Source organism: Pleurodeles waltl, chromosome 10, assembly GCF_031143425.1.
Source record: "Pleurodeles waltl isolate 20211129_DDA chromosome 10, aPleWal1.hap1.20221129, whole genome shotgun sequence".
NCBI lineage: Eukaryota > Metazoa > Chordata > Amphibia > Caudata > Salamandridae > Pleurodeles > Pleurodeles waltl.
The window spans coordinates 724,969,628-724,992,193 of record NC_090449.1 but is presented as its reverse complement, the minus strand read 5'-3'; the positions used below and the strand labels follow the sequence as shown (position 1 = coordinate 724,992,193).

Below are 22,566 nucleotides of genomic sequence, written 5' to 3'. Positions count from 1 at the left end.
ACAAAGAAGGGAAACTGCAGGCAGAGTCAGTGGCCATTTGGTGCTATGTCCATCCTCTTGAGACATAGGAAGCGCACCCAGGAAGCTTCTGTGCGTGGTTGCCATCTTTAGATTCATTTTAACCTTTGGTGACCCCAGTCTGTGTTGGCTTCTTGATAATTTAAGCTAACACTCCTTGTAACATTCTCATTTTGCGTGAGGTGGACGGTCACATGTGAATACAGAAAGCTGCAAAGCTACTCCTACTGGTATACAATCATTTGTTTTGCAGCATTAATCCTTAAATCCTTTTCTAGATGTTTTTTCGGTGATTTTGTAGTGATATCTCTGGTTCCCCTTGGAGGTTGTGTTTACAAAATGAGGTTGAGTTTACGAATAGGTGCTTCAGCACTCTGTGTCAGGTGTGAATGTTTGCTCAGTTAGACGCCCATGCAATAGTGCGTTGTGAAGACGTAGACTGATGGCCACATGGCTGTCATGCACGTCGCTTATTGGCATGTTTGCTAGGAACGCTAAGGTGGCACCTATTTTCCTTGTGAAATACACTCTAGGTCTTGCTTCCTTGTACCAGCGCTGTATCTTCTACACACCCATCTTGCAAAGGTGTCCTTTGTTCCTGGTGATCCTGTGTTTGAATTTGCAAAGGATACTAAGAACTGTTTTCCCTTTCTGATGTTTTTTGTTCTTTCCAAGTAGTACATCACTGTCCTGCATACATCAAATGTGTATAAAACATTTTCCACCTGTATTTGTGGCTTAATGATCCTGGGTAAGCTGGGAGATGAATAATTTGATTCAGGTGAAACTGTGTTATGACGTGATACAAAGTGTTTGTCCGCATAACAATCTTGTCTTTGTGAATTTGTAGGAAGGGTTGCTGCGCTTGCAGTTCACTCACCCTGTGTTATTGATGTGAGCGCAATTAAGATGGCGGTTTTTAAGGTCAGAAACCGGAGCTCTACCTTGTGCAGAGATTGAAAGGGGGTCTTTGTTAGTTGTGTCAGTACTAGTTTAAAGATCCAGTGTTGGTGTTGACCTGGGTGGAGCTCGTTTTTGCCCCTTCTAGAAATCTTAATTACTGGTCATTCTATCAACAGGGCATGTCCTTTGGAGAGGTAGTGTGGGTACAAACTCTTGCCATTTTGCATTTTCTAGTGTTGCAAAAAGGTCTACCTCTGCATGAAGAACTCTTACGGCATCTGCCAGTTTAGTTTCCATTGTGTGATATGGATGCTTGTCTGCCTCTTGATTTGGTACTCCTTTCAGGTGTATTGTTATTAAGGTTATTCTTCTCTGAATGTCCCATGTCCATATTTCCTGGGCTAGTTTGGACAGCATGTGTGCCTTTGTTCCTCCTTGCTTATTCACATAGCACAGCGTGGTTGGGTTATCTGTTTGTATTTACACTACATTTTCCTTCACCAATGTGTGAAAGGCCTTCTGGGTTAGGAAGGCAGTCTTTAGTTCCAGTATATTTATGTGTAGCGTCGCTTCCCCTGGACTTCATAGTCCTCCGATTTTCAGCCCTCCTATGTGGGCTCCCCAGTCCTTGTAGGATGCGTTTGTGGTGATTGGCAGAGTTCGCTGAGTGAAGGCTCTGCCCACAGTATGTTGCTCGTATTCCACCATTTCATCTCATCCCGCAATTTTTGCTTTACTACTGCTAGATCTTGCCAACTCCCTGTTGTCTGTGACCACTGGTTTTGGATCCACTCTTGGAGGGAACTCATGTGTATTCTTGAGTGTGGTACAAGATGAATGCAGGAGGACATCATTTTCCCCCTAGTCCTCAATGTTAGAGATTGCCCCTTGTTGTAACTGCGTACTTTCTTTGTGATTGCTTGAACAATTTTGAGGATAGGAAACACCTTTACCTCCACTATTTGATCCCAGAAGGGTATTTTCCCTTTCTAACTTCGTGGAGGATTTCTCTAGGTTTACTGTGAACCCTAGTCTACGGAGGGCACCTATTATAGTTCTGATTTTCTTCCTGCATTGGTGGAAGTGGTTTGCTTTACCCAACCAGTAGTCCAGGTATGGGTATACGTGTATCCAGTCTTCTTAGGTACACTGCCATTGTAGCCAGCCATTTTCTGAATACCCTTGGTGTGTTGACTTGATTTCGAAAGGGAGCAATCTGAATTCGCTGTGGTCTTGGTTAATGATGAACCACAGGTATTTCTTGTGCTTGTGGCTGATGGGGGATGTGTAGGGTTTCTTTAAGTCTCTGGCTGGCATGTACAACGTTTCCCACAGCCACAGGAGTACCTTTAGTACATATTTTGAGTTTTTGTGTTTTTATGAACTTGGTTAAAAAAAACAGAGGTCAGGAATTGGCCTGGGTGACTTCTCTGGTTTCGGGACTTGCCTCTTTTTCAAAGAGGTCCAGCACTTCGTGTTTTAGGTAGTGTTTCTACTCTTTTGAACGTGCTTTTCTTGCTTGGACTGAGCCCTGGAGGTGTCTTTATGAGTTCAATGCAAAATCTGTATTAGACGATGTTGAGAATTCATTTGTCTGACGTGACCCTCCTCCACTCCTCGAGGAAGGCCTTCATCCTACCCCCAGCAGGTGTTTTGTGGTGGAGCGGCTGGTAAGGGGAGTCAATAGGCTGAGAAGCCAGCTCCTATGGGGAGCTGTCCTCTTCCTCTAGCTCGCCCACAAAATGGCTGGTGTTGCATGGTTTGCGGCTGTCAATGTTGCGCCACCGGCTGTTTGCCTGTGTGGTGGTAGGATGTTTGAGGTGCCGTGCCATGGACGTTTCCCATTCCCACTGGTCTTCTCATGGGGCTGCTCCTCTACATGGGTGCCCTCAAACTATATTACTCCCATGGCCTTGGCAGAGTTGTCTTTTTTCAACTATTGCAGTGTTTCATCCAATGCTGTCCCGAACAAGTCTTCTCCTGTGAAGGGAGTGTTAATGATGCTTGCCTGCAACTTGCCTTTGAACCATAACATCTGTAGCAAGATGCACCTTCTTGGAGTTGTGCCAGTGACCATCGGTCTACTAGCCTTTTCTGCTGCGTTAACAGTGGATTTCAGGCACATGTTGGCTATCGTCTTGCTTTCTTCCACTAGGGGGTATTCTAGCATTTGGAACTGCGCTGGGACGTGCATCACGAGTTGACCCATTTCTTTCCAGTGCCGATGGGCATACCTGCTAAGGAGGGCACTGGAGTTTGTGATCCTCCACTGTGTTGCTGCTCCTCTCTATTTTGCATCTCACCATCTCCACCCTCTTGCTCTCTTTCTCAGGTGGAGGCCCCTTGGTAGTGGGGGTGTTGCCTTTCTTCCTTGCTGTGGCAACGATTATGGCGTTTGCTGGGGCATTCCCTCTGATATATAGTGGGTCTATGGAGGAGTGTCTTTACTTTGTCTCCACTCTCAGGGTCACATCCTTGCAGGCTCCTGGCTCTCTGAAGGCCTCCATTCCCCGGTCCAGAAAGCTCTGTAGCATCTGGAGATAAAGGCTCATCTAATTGCACTCAATATCTGTCTGCTGCCCTCTTTACCACCAGTGATATCGTCTGGAGGAGGTGGTCTTGAAAGTTAGAAGCCTATTCCCTCTTCGGGCAAGTGGGCTTTGATGTCTTGCCACTCGTCAACGCTTTCGACATCGGGGTAGAGCCTGTGGTCGTAAACGACTTTCTTCCGCGAAGAACGTTTCTTGTTCTTCTTGTGTTCCTGGAGATTTTGTTGGGGAGAGCAACTGGCGGGTCTAGTTCAACATCCTCCTGCCTCGGTTCCCAGAGGTCCTCGAAGGAATTTGAAATTACCAAAGGGATTCCTCAAAGTCTCTTTTGCAGAATCGCCACCATTTTGGTCTCATGGTCTATTGGTTACTTCACCCTCTCTTGCTTGTCCTTCGATGCCACGTGCTTCTACGGGGACGTGGTGGGGCCATTTAGAGGGTGACCTCTACTGTTATCCTAGTGTTGGGAAAATGTGGTGCTCCTAGTGTTTTTACTTCGCCTCAGTTGACTAATCTTTTGCCACTGGGATAGTCTTTTGGGACTTTGAGTCAGCTGACTTTTGGTCGGCTCCCCTCTATTCACCTCCCCCTCCCCCCGGTACCTGGAAGGTTTTTTTTTCTTCTTTTTTTTGGGGGTGGAGGGGGGGGGGGACTCTCCATCTTTATGTTTCTTCAAGGGAGCAGGTGCCATCTCACCAACCTCTTACTTCCTCAGCATCAAACACGTTCAGCTTGTGACACTTTGGGACCCCGTAGTCCTCTTCTTTTGCTCTACAGCCCAAGCTCTTAGGGATGTGCTTCCTTTCTTCTTTGCCTGCATGGTGGCATAGTCTGCCTGTCTCTACTTGGCTCTTGTCCTCTTTGTGGTAGTATGGTCGAGCAGTAGGCTTATCAAAGGAGTAGTGTAAGGAAATGCCTCCTTGGCATGGTTGCCCCCTGACTTTTTGCCTTTGCTGATGCTATGTTTACAATTGAAAGTGTGCTGAGGCCTGCTAACCAGGCCCCAGCACCAGTGTTCTTTCCCTAACCTGTACTTTTGTATCCACAATTGGCAGACCCTGGCATCCAGATAAGTCCCTTGTAACTGGTACTTCTAGTACCAAGGCCCTGATGCCAAGGAAGGTCTCTAAGGGCTGCAGCATGTCTTATGCCACCCTGGAGACCTCTCACTCAGCACAGACACACTGCTTGCCAGCTTGTGTGTGCTAGTGAGGACAAAACGAGTAAGTCGACATGGCACTCCCCTCAGGGTGCCATGCCAGCCTCTCACTGCCTATGCAGTATAGGTAAGACACCCCTCTAGCAGGCCTTACAGCCCTAAGGCAGGGTGCACTATACCATAGGTGAGGGTACCCGTGCATGAGCATGGTACCCCTACAGTGTCTAAACAAAACCTTAGACATTGTAAGTGCAGGGTAGCCATAAGAGTATATGGTCTGGGAGTTTGTCAAACACGAACTCCACAGCACCATAACGGCTACACTGAAAACTGGGAAGTTTGGTATCAAACTTCTCAGCACAATAAATGCACACTGATGCCAGTGTACATTTTATTGTAAAATACACCACAGAGGGCACCTTAGAGGTGCCCCCTGAAACTTAACCGACTATCTGTGTAGGCTGACTAGTTTTAGCAGCCTGCCACAAACCGAGACATGTTGCTGGCCCCATGGGGAGAGTGCCTTTGTCACTCTGAGGCCAGTAACAAAGCCTGCACTGGGTGGAGATGCTAACACCTCTCCCAGGCAGGAATTGTCACACCTGGCGGTGAGCCTCAAAGGCTCACCTCCTTTGTGCCAACCCAGCAGGACACTCCAGCTAGTGGAGTTGCCCGCCCCCTCCGGCCAGGCCCCACTTTTGGCGGCAAGGCCGGAGAAGATAATGAGAAAAACAAGGAGGAGTCACTGGCCAGTCAGGACAGCCCCTAAGGTGTCCCGAGCTGAGGTGACTCTAACTTTTAGAAATCCTCCATCTTGCAGATGGAGGCTTCCCCCAATAGGGTTAGGATTGTGACCCCCTCCCCTTGGGAGGAGGCACAAAGAGGGTGTACCCACCCTCAGGGCTAGTAGCCATTGGCTACTAACCCCCCAGACCTAAACACGCCCTTAAATTTAGTATTTAAGGGCTACCTTGAACCCTAGAAAATCAGATTCCTGCAACTACAAGAAGAAGGACTGCCCAGCTGAAAACCCCTGCAGCGGAAGACCAGAAGACGACAACTGCCTTGGCTCCAGAAACTCACCGGCCTGTCTCCTGCCTTCCAAAGATCCTGCTCCAGCGACGCCTTCCAAAGGGACCAGCGACCTCGACATCCTCTGAGGACTGCCCCTGCTTCGAAAAGACAAGAAACTCCCGAGGACAGCGGACCTGCTCCAAAAAAGGCTGCAACTTTGTTTCCAGCAGCTTTAAAGAACCCTGCAAGCTCCCCGCAAGAAGCGTGAGACTTGCAACACTGCACCCGGCGACCCCGACTCGGCTGGTGGCGATCCAACACCTCAGGAGGGACCCCAGGACTACTCTGATACTGTGAGTACCAAAACCTGTCCCCCTGAGCCCCCACAGCGCCGCCTGCAGAGGGAATCCCGAGGCTTCCCCTGACCGCGACTCTTTGAACCTAAAGTCCCGACGCCTGGGAGAGACCCTGCACCCGCAGCCCCCAGGACCTGAAGGACCGGACTTTCACTGGAGAAGTGACCCCCAGGAGTCCCTCTCCCTTGCCCAAGTGGAGGTTTCCCCGAGGAATCCCCCCCTTGCCTGCCTGCAGCGCTGAAGAGATCCCGAGATCTCTCATAGACTAACATTGCGAACCCGACGCTTGTTTCTACACTGCACCCGGCCGCCCCCGCGCCGCTGAGGGTGAAATTTCTGTGTGGACTTGTGTCCCCCCCGGTGCCCTACAAAACCCCCCTGGTCTGCCCTCCGAAGACGCGGGTACTTACCTGCAAGCAGACCGGAACCGGGGCACCCCCTTCTCTCCATTCTAGCCTATGTGTTTTGGGCACCACTTTGAACTCTGCACCTGACCGGCCCTGAGCTGCTGGTGTGGTGACTTTGGGGTTGCTCTGAACCCCCAACGGTGGGCTACCTTGGACCAAGAACTGAACCCTGTAAGTGTCTTACTTACCTGGTAAAACTAACAAAAACTTAACTCCCCCAGGAACTGTGAAAATTGCACTAAGTGTCCACTTTTAAAACAGCTATTTGTCAATAACTTGTAAAGTATACATGCAATGTTTATGATTTAAAGTTCCTAAAGTACTTACCTGCAATACCTTTCGAATGAGATATTACATGTAGAATTTGAACCTGTGGTTCTTAAAATAAACTAAGAAAAGATATTTTTCTATAACAAAACCTATTGGCTGGATTTGTCTCTGAGTGTGTGTACCTCATTTATTGTCTATGTGTATGTACAACAAATGCTTAACACTACTCCTTGGATAAGCCTACTGCTCGACCACACTACCACAAAATAGAGCATTAGTATTATCTATTTTTACCACTATTTTACCTCTAAGGGGAACCCTTGGACTCTGTGCATGCTATTCCTTACTTTGAAATAGCACATACAGAGCCAACTTCCTACAAGTAGTGTTAAGCATTTGTTGTACATACACACAGGCAATAAAAGAGGAACACAAACTCAGAGACAAATCCAGCCAATAGGTTTTGTTATAGAAAAATATCTTTTCTTAGTTTATTTTAAGAACCACAGGTTCAAATTCTACATGTAATATCTCATTTGAAAGGTACTGCAGGTAAGTACTTTAGAAACTTTGAATCATTACATTAGCATGTATACTTTTTACGTAAAACACAAATAGCTGTTTTAAAAGTGGACACTTAGTGCAATTTTCACAGTTCCTGGGGGAGGTAAAGTATTGTTAGTTTTAACAGGTAAGTAAGTCACTTACAGGTTTCAGTTTTGGGTCCAAGGTAGCCCACCGTTGGGGGTTCAGAGCAACCCCAAAGTTATCACACCAGCAGCTCAGGGCCGGTCAGGTGCAAAGGTCAAAGAGGTGCCCAAACCACATAGGCTATAATGGAGAGAAGGGGGTGCCCCGGTTCCAGTCTGCCAGCAGGTAAGTACCCGCGTCTTCGGAGGGCAGACTAGGGGGGTTTTGTAGGGCACCGGGGGGGGACACGAGTCGGCACAAAAAGTACACCCTCAGCAGCGCGTGGGCGGCCGGGTGCAGTGTGGGAACAAGCGTCGGGTTTCCAATAGTTTCCTATGGGAGACCAAGGGGTCTCTTCAGCGATGCAGGCAGGCCAGGGGGGGGCTCCTCGGGGTAGCCACCACCTGGGCAAGGGAGAGGGCCTCCTGGGGGTCACTCCTGCACAGGAGTTCCGTTCCTTCAGGTGCTGGGGGCTGCGGGTGCAGGGTCTTTTCCAGCCGTCGGGAAATGGAGTTTAGGCAGTCGCGGTCAGGGGGAGCCTCGGGATTCCCTCTGCAGGCGTCGCTGTGGGGGCTCAGGGGGGACAACTTTGGTTACTCACAGTCTTGGAGTCGCCGGAGGGTCCTCCCTGAGGTGTTGGTTCTCCACCAGTCGAGTCGGGGTCGCCGGGTGCAGTGTTGCAAGTCTCACGCTTCTTGCGGGGAGTTGCAGGGGTCTTTAAATCTGCTCCTTGAAACAAAGTTGCAGTTCTTTTGGAGCAGTGCCGCTGTCCTCTGGAGTTTCTTGTCTTTTGTGAAGCAGGGCAGTCCTCAGAGGATTCAGAGGTCGCTGGTCCCTTGGAAAGCGTCGCTGGAGCAGGTTTCTTTGGAAGGCAGGAGACAGGCTGGTGAGTCTGGGGCCAAAGCAGTTGGTGTCTTCTGTTCTTCCTCTGCAGGGGTTTTTCAGCTCAGCAGTCCTCTTCTTCTTGTAGTTTCAGGAATCTGTTTTCCTAGGTTCAGGGAAGCCCTTAAATACTAAATTTAAGGGCGTGTTTAGGTCTGGGGGGTTAGTAGCCAATGGCTACTAGCCCCGAGGGTGAGTACACCCTCTTTGTGCCTCCTCCTAAGGGGAGGGGGTCACATCCCTAATCCTATTGGGGGAATCCTCCATCTGCAAGATGGAGGATTTCTAAAAGTTAGAGTCACTTCAGCTCAGGACACCTTAGGGGCTATCCTGACTGGCCAGTGACTCCTCCTTGTTTTTCTCATTATTTTCTCCAGCCTTGCCGCCAAAAGTGGGGGCCGTGGCCGGAGGGGGCGGGCAACTCCACTAGCTGGAGTGTCCTGCGGTGCTGGAACGAAGGGGTGAGCCTTTGAGGCTCACCGCCAGGTGTTACAGCTCCTGCCTGGGGGAGGTGTTAGCATCTCCACCCAGTGCAGGCTTTGTTACTGGCCTCAGAGTGACAAAGGCACTCTCCCCATGGGGCCAGCAACATGTCTCGGTTGTGGCAGGCTGCTGGAACCAGTCAGCCTACACAGATAGTTGGATACAGTTTCAGGGGGCACCTCTAAGGTGCCCTCTGGGGTGTGTTTCACAATAAAATGTACACTGGCATCAGTGTGCATTTATTGTGCTGAGAAGTTTGAAACCAAACTGCCCAGTTTTCAGTGTAGCCATTATGGTGCGGTGGAGTTCGTGTTTGACAGACTCCCAGACCATATACTTTTATGGCTACCCTGCACTTACAATGTCTAAGGTTTGGCTTAGACACTGTAGGGGCACAGTGCTCATGCACTGGTGCCCTCACCTATGGTATAGTGCACCCTGCCTTAGGGCTGTAAGGCCTGCTAGAGGGGTGTCTTACCTATACTGCCTAGGCAGTGAGAGGCTGGCATGGCACCCTGAGGGGAGTGCCATGTCGACTTACTCATTTTGTTCTCACTAGCACACACAAGCTGGTAAGCAGTGTGTCTGTGCTGAGTGAGGGGTCCCCAGGGTGGCATAAGACATGCTGCAGCCCTTAGAGACCTTCCCTGGCATCAGGGCCCTTGGTACCAGAGGTACCAGTTACAAGGGACTTACCTGGATGCCAGGGTGTGCCAATTGTGGATACAAAAGTACAGGTTAGGGAAAGAACACTGGTGCTGGGGCCTGGTTAGCAGGCCTCAGCACACTTTCAATTCAAAACATAGCATCAGCAAAGGTAAAAAGTCAGGGGGTAACCATGCCAAGGAGGCATTTCCTTACATTGTCCTTCTGGGCAAACTTGTAGTGGCACTAACAAAAAAAACCTAAAGGAAGTGTTCTCCATTTCCCTTGAAAAGTCCACTGTGCAACCGCGTAACTGCCCTTCGATGTGGTTCACCTTCTGTTCGGGTCTGGTCGGTGTTTTCCAGTTTTGTCTTCTCTTCCACAGATGTCCCTCGACCATCCTCAACAATCACCTGAACCTTGGTCCTTCTCTCTTTCGGTGTCCGCTGAGCTTTAGCTGATGCTTCCAAACTCAATGGCAGAAAAACAAAAAATCTGAAGAGATCCACCACGTGCAGAGGCTTCCGCGGCACACATCTGACGTCACGGGAGGATCAGCATAAAATAACACCAAATGGCCACAGGCAATGCCCAGGCAAAAAAAAAAAAAGAAGAAGAGAGAGCTAACAAAGAATTCCAGTCACAATCACTACATGGTGGATTAATGGACAGCATGTGAATCCAGAAAAGGACTCATGCTGCTAAAACTAGGGTTACAGTCTAACTGCTACTTTTCACTGAAACTAGCTAGAGCAATGATTCAAACCTATTCTGAATCTGGACGACTGGCTGCTCCAAACCCCATCAAAAGACAAGCTAGGATTCACAAAAACTTTCCCTTTGACAGGGGCTGTACAGGCACCCCAAGGGAATAGAGTAAGATTGGGACAGAGCAGGCTCCCCCCAGATGCAGAAAGGTGTTGCACCGCATCTGCATGACCCAAGGTGATTATTTTTGGTTGTTTCAGTGACTCTGGTCAGTTGTGCTTGCTTGTGGTTACTGGCAGCTTGTTCAACTGAAACAATCTTTACACGGATCTTCAGCCAGTTGGGCCTTGCTCTGGTCTTTTTAAGAAGCCTGTACTTAATCCATTGTTTGCGGGACTGCACAACTTCGATTGTTCTGGCAGGTCAAGAATCAAGGATAGCCCAAGCAAGACTTTGTTGCAGACCTTGTTAGGTTTTTGGAGTAAACAAAAGCTCTGCCTTCATAATCACCTCATTTAAAATGTGTGTAAAAAGCTGCTGTTCAAAGTCTAGACAGATGACTAAACTAATAGCATATTTAAGGCTTAAAAAACTTGGACATGAATCCGGGGTTTGGAAAGGGCACTGACCGTCTGATTTTCCTCCTGCATCCAACTAGTAAATGCTCTTTCTACTTATCTATGAATAAATCATATACATCTTAAAAGAAAAATAGATCACTGGAAGGACTCAATTATTGACTTCTACAACCTCCATAATGTATAGTCTTGACTGGACTTGTTGGCTACTCCTTGGAGAGTGAAATAATATGGCATATGAGTAGGAATACAATATGCTTCATGGGCCAGAGACACCAGTGTTAAACAGTGCATAAGGCCTCACAAAAATACTGAGAATACATAACTAATCTCTCAGCAGGAGACATTGACAACCCAAGATATGTAAACAAAAGTTTTAAGTTGATTTTTATTCTATGTATGTGTGGAGCCTTTCCCTGTAACCTCCCCCATCTAAAAGATCAAAGGAAATGGATAACCTGCACTGAAGGGACAAGAGAATACAAGTATTAATATTAAGTGACAATGTCGACTGCTGGTTTACTCTCAGTTTATTTTGGCAAAATAAACAAACATTTTCTCCTAGAAAAAAGTATGAATACAGCAGGCATTCCAATTGGTTGTTTTACTTTACAAAGCTAAGACGCCAGAAACAACCCAGATCCTCAGGCTGTTAAATAAGCAATCATTAACTACTAAAATGTTACCACTGATCAACATTTAGCAATCACTACATGAGACTGCATTTACCTTGTACACAGGCTGAAATTCCTCTGTAATTGCAAATATAGTTTGAATATTGTTTTCGCTTAGTTTCTGCACAAGATGAGCAATGGAAGGATAATCCTGTTAAACGAAGCAAAAGCTTAATTCAGATGCAACAATACAGCAAGTCAACCAACTTCAATACTAAAGAAAACAGAATCCCATTTTGAACAATCGCTTCCTGGTAATCATTCAAATATACATAATGCATGCAGATGGCAGAGTATAAATATGGGTAATCTAATTACTAGAAGACTAAAAGCAATTTCCCCAATTCCCACTTTTGCAGAAATGCGTAAGGTTTGTTTTTTCACCTTTCAATGCTTTTAGAATCCTGTTGCCATGCAACTCAGCTGCAGGAAAAAAAAAATACAATGCTTTCAGTTTTGCTGCAAAGTTATTTTCGTTTCACACGTTGTGCACCTTTATGCCATCTAATGTCTGGACATTGAAATGCAACTTATTTACACCTGTAAATGTTTCTGGATGTTAACCTTAGAGACAACACTGAAATAAAGCACCTTATTACCACACAATATGGTCAGATAATAATTTCCCCAACGTTGTTTCGGACAGCCTTAGAACAGCTTCCGCCTGCAAAACTGCTGCAAAAGGTAAGCAACTTTTCCCTTTTGCGGTGTGAACCTATTCAAGATTCCTATGGTGTGCACAGTCTGCAAAAGCAGTGTTTCATGCGGCACACTGGTGGACAGAGTTAGTGAGCGAGCTGAAGAGCACACCTGCCACCTTCCAGAGGTTGGTGAACCAAGTACTTTCCGGTCTGGAAAATTTCAGTGCAGCTTATCTTGATGATATAGTTGTATTCAGCTCCATCTGAAAGGATCACCGGGTCCACCTCAAGGAAGTGCTTCTGACCCTGCATCAGGCAGACCTACTATCAAGGAAAGTAAGTGCCAGATAGGGCAAATCTCTGTTGGGCCACCAAGGTGGTAAATGCCATGTGAAAGTTCTCCAACCCAAGAGCTAGACAATTCTGGTCTGGGAAGCTCCAAGGCCACCGACTCAAGTTAGAGCCTTTCTTGGCCTAACTGAGTATTACAGGAGATTTTTAAAGGAGCACCACTATCTGAACTTAACTCCAAGAAGAAACCCAGAAATGTAATCTGGATTCAGCAGTGTCAAAAGGCCTTTGACACCCTCAAGGAAGCTCTGTGCTCAGTTCCTGTCCTAAAGGCACCTGACTTCAGTAAGAAATTCATTGTTCAGACTCGTTGGCTCTGTACTGGGGCAGTGTTCTCATAAGTGAGTTATTTGGGCCAGGATCAGCCAGTTGCCTGCATTAGCAGTAGACTCCTTCCCAGAGAGCTGTGTTGGAATGCCACTGAGAGGGAAGCCTTTGGTGTGGTTTGGTCCCTGAAGAAGCTGAGACCCTACCAGTTTGGGACTCAGTTCAGAGTTAAAATTGACCACAGACCTGCTAATGCAGATGGCAGGAGAGAACCTCAAGACATTTCCCTACAGGACACGGGAGCTACAGTGAAACAGACTTGGGACTGACCATGCCTATGCAGATGGCCTTCCCAGGTTCTTCCACTTAGATGATAAGAACCAACAGGATAAGGGCTAGTTAGCACTGCAGACGGGAAGAGTAGTTTAAAACTGCTTGTAAGGAAATGTCTCCTTGGCATGGTTACCCCCTGGCTTTTTGCCTTTGCTGATGCCAAGTTATGATTTGAAAGTGTGCTGAGGCCTGCTAACCACGACCCAGCACCAGTGTTCTTTCCCTAACCTGTACCTTTGTCTCCACAATTGGCACACCCTGGCAACCAGATAAATCCCCTGTAACTGGTACCCCTGGTACCAAGGGCCCTGATGTCAGGGAAGGTCTCTAAGGGCTGCAGCATGTCTTATGCCACCCTTGGGACCCCTCACTCAGCACAGACACACTTGCTTGCCAGCTTGTGTGTGCTGGTGGGGAGAACATGACTAAGTCGACATGGCACTCCCCTCAGGGTGCCATGCCAACCTCACACTGCCTATGGCATAGATAAGTCACCCCTTTAGCAGGCCTTACAGCCCTAAGGCAGGGTGCACTATACCACAGGTGAGGGCATATGTGCATGAGCACTATGGCCCTACAGTGTCTAAGCAAAACCTTAGACATTGTAAGTGCAAAGTATCCATAAGAGTATATGGTCTGGGAGTGTCATAAACGAACTCCACAGCACCATAATGGCTACACTGAAAACTGGGAAGTTTGGTATCAAACTTCTCAGCACAATAAATGCACACTGATGCCAGTGTACATTTTATTGTTAAAATACACCAAGAGGGCATCTTAGAGATGCCCCCTGAAAACATACCCGACTTCCAGTGTGGGCGGACTAGTTTTGCCTGCCTGCCACACACCAGACATGTTGCTGGCCACAAGGGGAGAGTGCCTTTGTCACTCTTTGGCTAGTATCAAAGCCTGTACTGGGTGGAGGTGCTTCTCACCTCCCCCTGCAGGAACTGTAACACCTGGCAGTGAGCCTCAGAGGCTCACCCCCTTTGTTACAGCGCCACAGGGCATCCCAGCTAGTGGAGATGCCCGCCCCCTCCAACCACGGCCACACTTTTGGCAGCAAGGCCGGAGGAGATAATGAGAAAAACAAGGAGGAGTCACTGGCCAGTCAGGACAACCCCTAAGGTGTCCAGAGCTGAGGTGACTCTGACTTTTAGAAATCCTCCATCTTGCAGATGGAGGATTCCCCCAATAGGATTAGGGATGTGCCCCCCTCCCCTCAGGGCCTGTCTACCCACTTAAAAAAAAACTGCAACAGCGACGCGGCCCCCAGGGTCCAGCGACCTATGATGCCTCAGAGGACTACCCTGCATCTAAAAGGACCACGAACTCCAGAGGACAGCGGCCCTGTTCCCCAAAGACTGCAACTTTGCAACAAAGAAGCAACTTTTAAAGACCACACGTTTCCCGCCGGAAGCATGAGACTTTCCACTCTGCACCCGACGCCCCCGGCTCGACCTGCGGAGAACCAACACTACAGGGAGGACTCCCCGGCGACTGCGACCCTGTGAGTAGCCAGAGTTGACCCCCCCTTGAGCCCTGCCAGTGACGCCTGCAGAGGGAATCCAGAGGCTCCCCCTGCCCGCGATTGCCTGCTTCAAAGAACCCAACATCTGGGAAACAGACTGCATCTGTAGACCCCAGGACCTGAAGGATCTGACCTCCAGTGCAGAAGTGTCCCCCAGGTGGCCCTCTCCCTTGCCCTGGTGGTGGCCACCCCGAGGAGCCCACCACTTGCCTGCATCGCTGGAGAGACCCCTGGGTCTCCCATTGAAACCTATTGCAAACCTGACGCCTGTTTGCACTCTGCACCCGGCCGCCCCTGTGCCGCTGAGGGTGTACTTTTGTGCAGACTTGTGTCTCCCCCCCCCCCCCCCCCGGTGCCCTATAAAACCCCCCCTGGTCTGCCCTCCGAAGTCACGGGTACTTACCTGCTGGCAGACTGGAACCGGGGCAGCCCCCTTCTCCATTGAAGCCAATGCGTTTTGGGCACCACTTTGACCTCTGCACCCGACCGGCCCTGAGCTGCTGGTGTGGTAACTTTGGGGTTGCCCTGAACCCCCAACGGTGGGCTACCTTGTACCCAACTTTGAACCCTGTAAGTGTTGTACTTACCTGTGAAACTAACAAATACATACCTACCTGCCAGCCATTTCTTTCTATGTGCCCCCCCCCCCCAGTCTCCACAGGATTCCACTGAGCTCAACCTCTGCACCCGGGCAGCCCTACCGGCCTGTCTCCAACTTCGAAAACCTGCTCCAGCAACACATCTGACAGGGACCAGTGACACGGCAGAGTACATGTCCCTCAGTCTGAGGGTACCCCTGCATGAGCAGGGTACCCTACAAACCCCGACTCCATTTCCTGGGCTTTGTAAATGTGGGGAAGCCATCTTAAGTTATGTAGTGGACACTGGTCAGCACGAGTGGTCCAACTACATAATGGCTTCTCTGAACCTAGGCATGTTTGGTATCAAACATGTTGGAATTGTGCAACTACACTGATTCCAGTGCTAGCTGCGTGATCCCATGTACTCTGGGGGTTCCTTACAGGATCCCACAGTTCTGCCTGTTCAGCCTTACGGGGTCTGGCTGCATGCCCATGCTGCTGCTGACCCCATACACTGTTCTCCCCTCCTGCTGATGGGCCTAGCTCAAGCAGGAGAAGGCAGAACAAAGGCTTTCCAGCAAGGGATAGAGGTGTGACTACCTCTACCCTTTGAAATAGGTGTCTCTGGGCTGGGGTGGTTTGAAGGGCAAATTTGGTGCCCTACTTATATAATCTGGCTCGCACAAAATTCAGGAACCCCCGGTTCTCGCTGTGGCACGAAACCGCTCAAACAGGGAAGTAATCCCCCCCCCCTCCCCCCCAATCCAGCTCCTTCCCTAGGGAGGTGCACAGAGCTCTGCCATGTTGCCATGTGATCCTGCCATCTTGAATAAGATGTGCAGAGGCCACTGGGAGCATCTTACTGCTTAGCCCAGGTAGGTGATGTCCATGAGCCCCTCCCCTCCCCCCAACCGATAGGTAGGTCACTACAGAGAGTGGCTAACCCACTTTTAGGTTTACTTAGAGGTTCCCCTGAAGGTGGGTCCTCAGACTCGTCGACCAAGACTCTTCAAGGAATTTCTACCACTGTTTCTCCAGCTCCTCCAAGATTTCTGCAACAGCCATAGCTGTGCATCCTCCAGGGTCACAAGGACTCTGTCTGCATGAAGAAGCAAGAAGGAATATCCCTTGCAGTGAAAGTCACTCCCCTGCATCCACAAGCACCTCAAGATGAAAATGACCGGTTGGTGGATCCGGTTGTCCCACGGACAACGAAAAGGCTCTGCTTACCGGTGGTGTTCCATGGTCGTCTCTGCGTCCTACTTCTCTTCTGACCAACTTGAGATGGCGGACCATTGCTGCAGCCACTGGAATGGAACCCCTGTGCACCGTGACTGTTGCTCTTGCCAAGGCTTGTTGACTCTTCCTCCAGGAGATCTTCGGCTCCAAGAAGCCCTAGCCTCCAGCACTCGGCAAGTCAAAGATCAGCTTCCCATCTGCAGTTCCTGCGATGTAGGACCTCTTTTTTGTTCTGGTGCCGAGGCCTCCCTGTGCCTGCTCCCAGTGATGTCACACGTGGGGGCTCCTCAGACTCCAGCTTGCTTTCCTCGCTGCTGAAGGCCTGCTCTGACTCTCTTCCAAGGGTTGACACATGAGGACCTTGCTGGTCCCCAAAAACCTACAATCTACCTTGCATCAGCTCTTTCCAAATGTAAAGGATTGTTGGTGGCCCTGATGGCCACTGACCCTCCTGCAATCCAGCGATCAATGTGGAGGAGCTTGTGTGCGATAGTAACTTAACTTCCAAGAGGATGGGAATTGCCTACCTGAACCACCTGGACATCTCTGAGTGGTCTGGACACTGTCCCATTCTTTTTTAGTTTCTTCTCATCGGAATCCACCCCTGGGTTCCAGCGACCTGGCCCATGGTTTGTGACAGCAGCTGGGCAATTGAGGCTTCAATTGACTGAGGGTTTCAGACTCCACTTCACCCCTATGAACCTGGGCTCCCTGTTGTAGGTACTCAATTCTTCTGGGTATCCACAGGTGGAGGGGGGCACGCTCCAACCTTCCTTGAGCCAACTGGGTTCCTTGGGGTCCACTGGAAAGGGTCCTTGATGTGTAAATATCCAACCATGACGGTCCTGTGTTAACCTATGAGACACCTGACTCGATAACTGCGTCCTGGCGCCTGTGGGATTTCTGGTACTTACCTTGGGTAATTCCCTACTCCCATAGCCCCTGGGATCCTAACACATTTACCTTGGTTCGGCACCTCCTTTCTTATGTATATTTTGTGTGTTGGTATCGCTAAGTCTGAGTCTTGTTAAGACGATGTTGAGGTTCCATGAAGGAACAGGTGGTGTTCTTGGGGGTATAATTCTTTTCAGGCCTTCCATAAATGCTTTAATGACAGGTATCCTAAATAGTGAAGTTGAATGGGTAATTTGAAGGTATGCAGATATTGCTGCAAGGTGTATCTTTATGGAAGAGAAGGCTAGATTTGATTTTTGTAAATGTAGCAAGTATCCCACTACATCCTTTGGAGATGCATGTAATGGTTTAACTTGATTATTATGGCAGTAGCAAACAAATCTTTTCCATTTGCTTGCATAGCAGTGTCTAGTGGATGGTCTTCTAGCTTGTTTTATGACTTCCATACATTCTCGGCTGAGGTTTAAATGTCCGAATTCTAGGATCTCAGGAGCCAGATTGCTAGATTCAGCGATGCTGGGTTTGGATGCCTGATCTGTTGTTTGTGTTGTGTTAACAGATCTGGTCTGTTGGGCAACCTGACATGGGGTACTACTGACAGGTCTAGTAGTGTTGTGTACCAAGGTTGTCTTGCCCATGTTGGTGCTATTAGTATGAGTTTGAGTTTGTTTTGACTCAATTTGTTTACTAGATATGGAAGGAGAGGGAGAGGGGGAAAAGCGTACGCAAATATCCCTGACCAGTTCATCCATAGAGCATTGCCTTGAGACTGCCTGTGTGGGTACCTGGATGCGAAGTTTTGGCATTTTGCGTTCTCCTTTGTTGCAAATAGGTCTATTTGAGGAGTCCCCCAAATTTTGAAGTAAGTGTTTAGAATTTGGGGGTGAATCTCCCATTCGTGGACCTGTTGGTGATCTCGAGAGAGATTGTCTGCTGGTTGATTTTGGATCCCTGGAATAAATTGTGCTATTAGGCGAATGTGGTTGTGAATTGCCCATTGCCATATCTTTTGTGCCAGGAGGCACAGCTGTGTCGAGTGTGTTCCCCCCTGTTTGTTTAGATAATACATTGTTGTCATGTTGTCTGTTTTGACAAGAATGTATTTGTGGGTTATTATGGGTTGAAAGGCTTTCAACGCTAGGAATACTGCTAACAATTAGAGGTGATTTATATGCAGCTTTGTTTGATGTACGTCCCATTGTCCTTGGATGCTGTGTTGACTGAGGTGTGCTCCCCACCCTGTCATGGAAGCATCTGTTATCACGTATTGTGGCACTGGGTCTTGGAAAGGCCGCCCTTTGTTTAAATTTATACTGTTCCACCATAGAAGCGAGATGTATGTTTGGCGGTCTATCAACACCAGATCTAGAAGGTGACCCTGTGCATGTGACCACTGTGATGCTAGGCACTGTTGTAAGGGCCTCATGTGCAGTCTTGCGTTTGGGACAATGGCTATGCATGAGGACATCATGCCTAGGAGTTTTAATACCGTCTTTGCCTGTATCTTTTGTGTTGGATACATGGCTTGTATAACCTTGTGAAATTTTTTAACCCTTTGTGGACTTGGAGTGGCTATTCCCTTTGTTGTGTTGATTGTCGCTCCTAAGTATTGCTGTGTTTTGCACGGCAGAATGTGAGATTTTGTATAGTTGATGGAGAAACCGAGTTTGTAGAGGGTTTGTATCACATAATCTGTGTGGTGTGAACACTTTGTGAGGGAGTTGGTCTTGATTAGCCAATCGTCTAGGTACGGGAATACGTGTATATGCTGCCTTCTGATGTGTGCAGCTACTACTGCTAGGCATTTTGTAAATACTCTTGGTGCGGTTGTTATACCGAACGGCAACACTTTGAATTGGTAATGTATTCCCTTGAATACGAACCTTAGGTATTTCCTGTGCGAGGGATGTATCGGTATATGGAAATATGCGTCCTTTAGGTCTAAGGTTGTCATGTAGTCTTGTTGCTTTAGCAGTGGTAACACGTCTTGTAGCGTGACCATGTGAAAGTGTTCTGATTTGATGTAGGTATTTAGTGTTCTGAGATCTAGGATTGGTCTCAGTGTTTTGTCCTTTTTTGGTATTAGAAAGTACAGTGAGTAAACTCCTGTGTTTATTTGTGTACATGGTACCAATTCTATTGCATCCTTTAGAAGTAATGCTTGAACTTCTAGTTCTAGAAGGTCTAAATGCTGTTTTGACATATTCTGTGTTTTTGGTGGGACATTTGGAGGGAGTTGCAGAAATTCTATGCAATAACCATGTCGGATAATTGCTAAGACCCAAGTGTCTGTTGTTATCTCCTCCCAAGATTTGTAAAACTGACTTAGTCTTCCCCCCACTGGTGTTGTGTGAAGGGGTTGAGTGACTTGTGAGTCACTGTTTGGTTGCAGGGGTTTTTGTACTTTGAAATTTTCCCGTTTCTAGGGAATTGTCCCCCTCTGTACTGGCCCCGAAAGCCTCCCCTTTGGTACTGTCCCTGGTAGGTAGACGGTGTAGATTGTGAGGTGCTGGCTTGTGTGGCTTGACCCCAAAACCCCCCTCTGAAGGTTGTTTTGCGGAAGGTGCCGAAAGTGCCTCTGCCCTGCGGGGAATAGAGTGCGCCCATGGCCTTGGCTGTGTCCGTGTCCTTTTTCAATTTCTCAATTGCCGTGTCCACTTCGGGTCCAAACAATTGTTGTTCATTGAACGGCATATTGAGCACTGCTTGCTGTATTTCCGGTTTAAAGCCAGATGTGCGCAACCATGCGTGCCTTCTTATGGTTACTGCGGTATTTATTGTTCTTGCCGCTGTGTCCGCTGCATCCATAGAGGAGCGTATTTGGTTATTGGAGATGTTTTGTCCCTCCTCAACCACTTGTTTTGCCCGTTTTTGAAATTCTTTGGGTAGATGCTCGATGAGATGCTGCATCTCGTCCCAATGGGCTCTATCATATCGCGCTAGGAGCGCCTGAGAGTTCGCGATGCGCCACTGGTTTGCAGCTTGTACTGCGACCCTTTTCCCAGCTGCGTCGAACTTGCGGCTCTCTTTATCTGGAGGTGGTGCATCGCCTGATGAGTGCGAGTTGGCTCTCTTGCGAGCTGCCCCTACCACAACTGAATCTGGTGGCAGTTGTGAGGTCATAAAAGCAGGGTCCGTGGGCGGTGCTTTATATTTTTTCTCCACCCTTGGAGTAATCGCTCTACCTTTGACAGGTTCTTTGAAGATCTGCTTTGCGTGCCTTAGCATTCCTGGAAGCATAGGTAGGCTTTGGTAGGAGCTATGGGTGGAGGAGAGGGTGTTGAAAAGGAAGTCATCCTCGACAGGTTCTGCGTGTAACGACACGTTATGGAATTCTGCTGCCCTAGCTACCACCTGTGCATACGCTGTGCGTCCTCAGGTGGTGAGGGCTTGGTAGGGTACGACTCAGGACTATTGTCTGATACTGGGGCGTCGTATAGGTCCCAAGCGTCCTGGTCGTCTTGGCTCATGGTGGTATGAGCCGGTGAATGTGACGGAGTCTGTGCCGGTGATGTGTGAGTTACAGGTGGAGGAGAGGGTGGCGGAGTTACCTTCTTCACCATTTTTTGTGGTGTTTGTTCTTGTGTTTGGAACTCGAGTCTCCTTTTTCTCCTGATTGGGGGAAGAGTGCTGATCTTCCCTGTCCCACTTTGTATGAAGATCCGCTTTTGTGTGTGGTCTACATCAGTGGTCTGTAACTCTTCTTCAAACCTGTGTTTGCGCATTTGAGAGGACAGTGATTGTTCCTCTGTATATGAGCTGGCAGTTGGTTCGGTTGCTGGTCGTTTTGGCACCAAAACTTTGTCTCTGCTTGTTTTCGGCTCCGAGGCAAATTATTTCTTTTTCGGCGTCGAGCTTTCTCGGTGTCGATCTTCCTCGGTGCCGCTGTCTCTGCGTCGAGCAGCTTCGGTTCCGCTGTCTCGGCGTCGATCGTTTTCGGCAGCACTTTCTCGGTCCCGAGATTGCTGCGTGCCTGTGTCTCGACCCGAGTCGGACGATCTCGGCACCAGTTCAGCCTTTTTCGGTGCCGATGGACGGTCACCTACTTTATGGGTTGAGCCATGGCCTGTTGGCAGTGGCGTCCCCTGGGCCTTGTCTGTTTTCTTGTGTGGTGCTTGCTTCGACGTCTTACTCACGGTTTCTTCGACGTCGAATTCCTCCAAGTCCGATTCATGGATGGAGAAGGCTTCCTCTTCTTCTCCTTGTCCCTCGAACTCTCGGAGTCTCGTCGGCGTGGACGCCATCTGCAATCTTCTGGCTCGCTGGTCACGGAGCGTTTTTCGGGACCGAAACGCACGACAGGCCTCACACGTTTCTTCCTTGTGCTCGGGCGACAAGCACAAGTTACAGACCTAATGTTGGTCTGTATAGGGGTATTTATTGTGGCATTTAGGACAGAATCGGAACGGGGTCCGTTCCATCAGTGTCGAAGTTACACGCGGTCGAGCCGACCAGGCCCCGACGGGGAATCGAAAATACCCCGAAGGGCTACCGGAGCTCTTCACGATTCGGTGTCGATTCTATTCTTACCCGATACCGAGCGAAACAATACCGACGTAGTTTTCCGAAGTTAAGACTATCTTTCCGTCCTGAAACCCGGAGCGAAAAGGAACACGTCCGAACCCGATGGCGGAAAAAAAACAATCTAACATGGAGTCGACACCCATGCGCAATGGAACAAAGGAGGAGGAGTCCCTCGGTCTCGGGACTCGAAAACACTTCTTCGAAGTAAAACAACTTGTAACACTCCGACCCAACACCAGACGGCGGACTATGCACAACATGTGTATCTGCAGCTACACATGCCACCGAACATATCTTTTCTTAGTTTATTTTAAGAACCACAGGTTCAAATTTTACATGTAATACTTCAGATGAAAGGTATTGCAGGTAGGTACTTTAGGAACTTTGAATAATCAAAATAGCATACACAGTTTTCATATAAATCACATATAGCTATTTTAAAACTAGACAGTGTAATTTTCACAGTTCCTAGGGGGAGTAAGAGTTTGTTAGTTCTTGCAGGTAAGTAAACCACCTACGGGGTCCAAGTTTGGGTCCAAGGTAGCCCACCATTGGGGGTTCAGAGCAACCCCAAAGTTACCACACCAGCAGCTCAGGGCCGATCAGGTGCAGAGGTCAAAGTGGTGCCCAAAACACATAGGCTTCAATGGAGAAGGGGGTGCCCCGGTTCCAGTCTGCCGGCAGGTAAGTACCCGCGTCTTCAGAGGGCAGACCAGGGGGGTTTTGTAGGGCACCGGGGGGGGGGGGGGGGGGGGGGGGGACGGGGACAAGTTAGCACAGAAAGTACACCCTCAGCAGCACGGGGGCGGCCGGGTGCAGTGTGCAAACACGCGTCTGGTTTCCAATGT

The 22,566-nt window shown here is 48.8% G+C and overlaps 1 protein-coding gene across 6 annotated transcripts in view; it reads right to left on the bottom strand.

The window, feature by feature from the left end:
• ITGB1 (integrin subunit beta 1) overlaps positions 1-22,566 on the bottom strand; it is a 367,090-nt gene that overhangs the window by 230,222 nt on the left and 114,302 nt on the right. For all 6 annotated transcript variants that reach the window (XM_069211246.1, XM_069211243.1, XM_069211245.1 and 3 more), the window contains exon 8: positions 11,392-11,487. In XM_069211246.1, the coding sequence (XP_069067347.1) occupies positions 11,392-11,487 (96 nt within the window). The remainder of the gene's footprint in view (positions 1-11,391; positions 11,488-22,566) is intronic.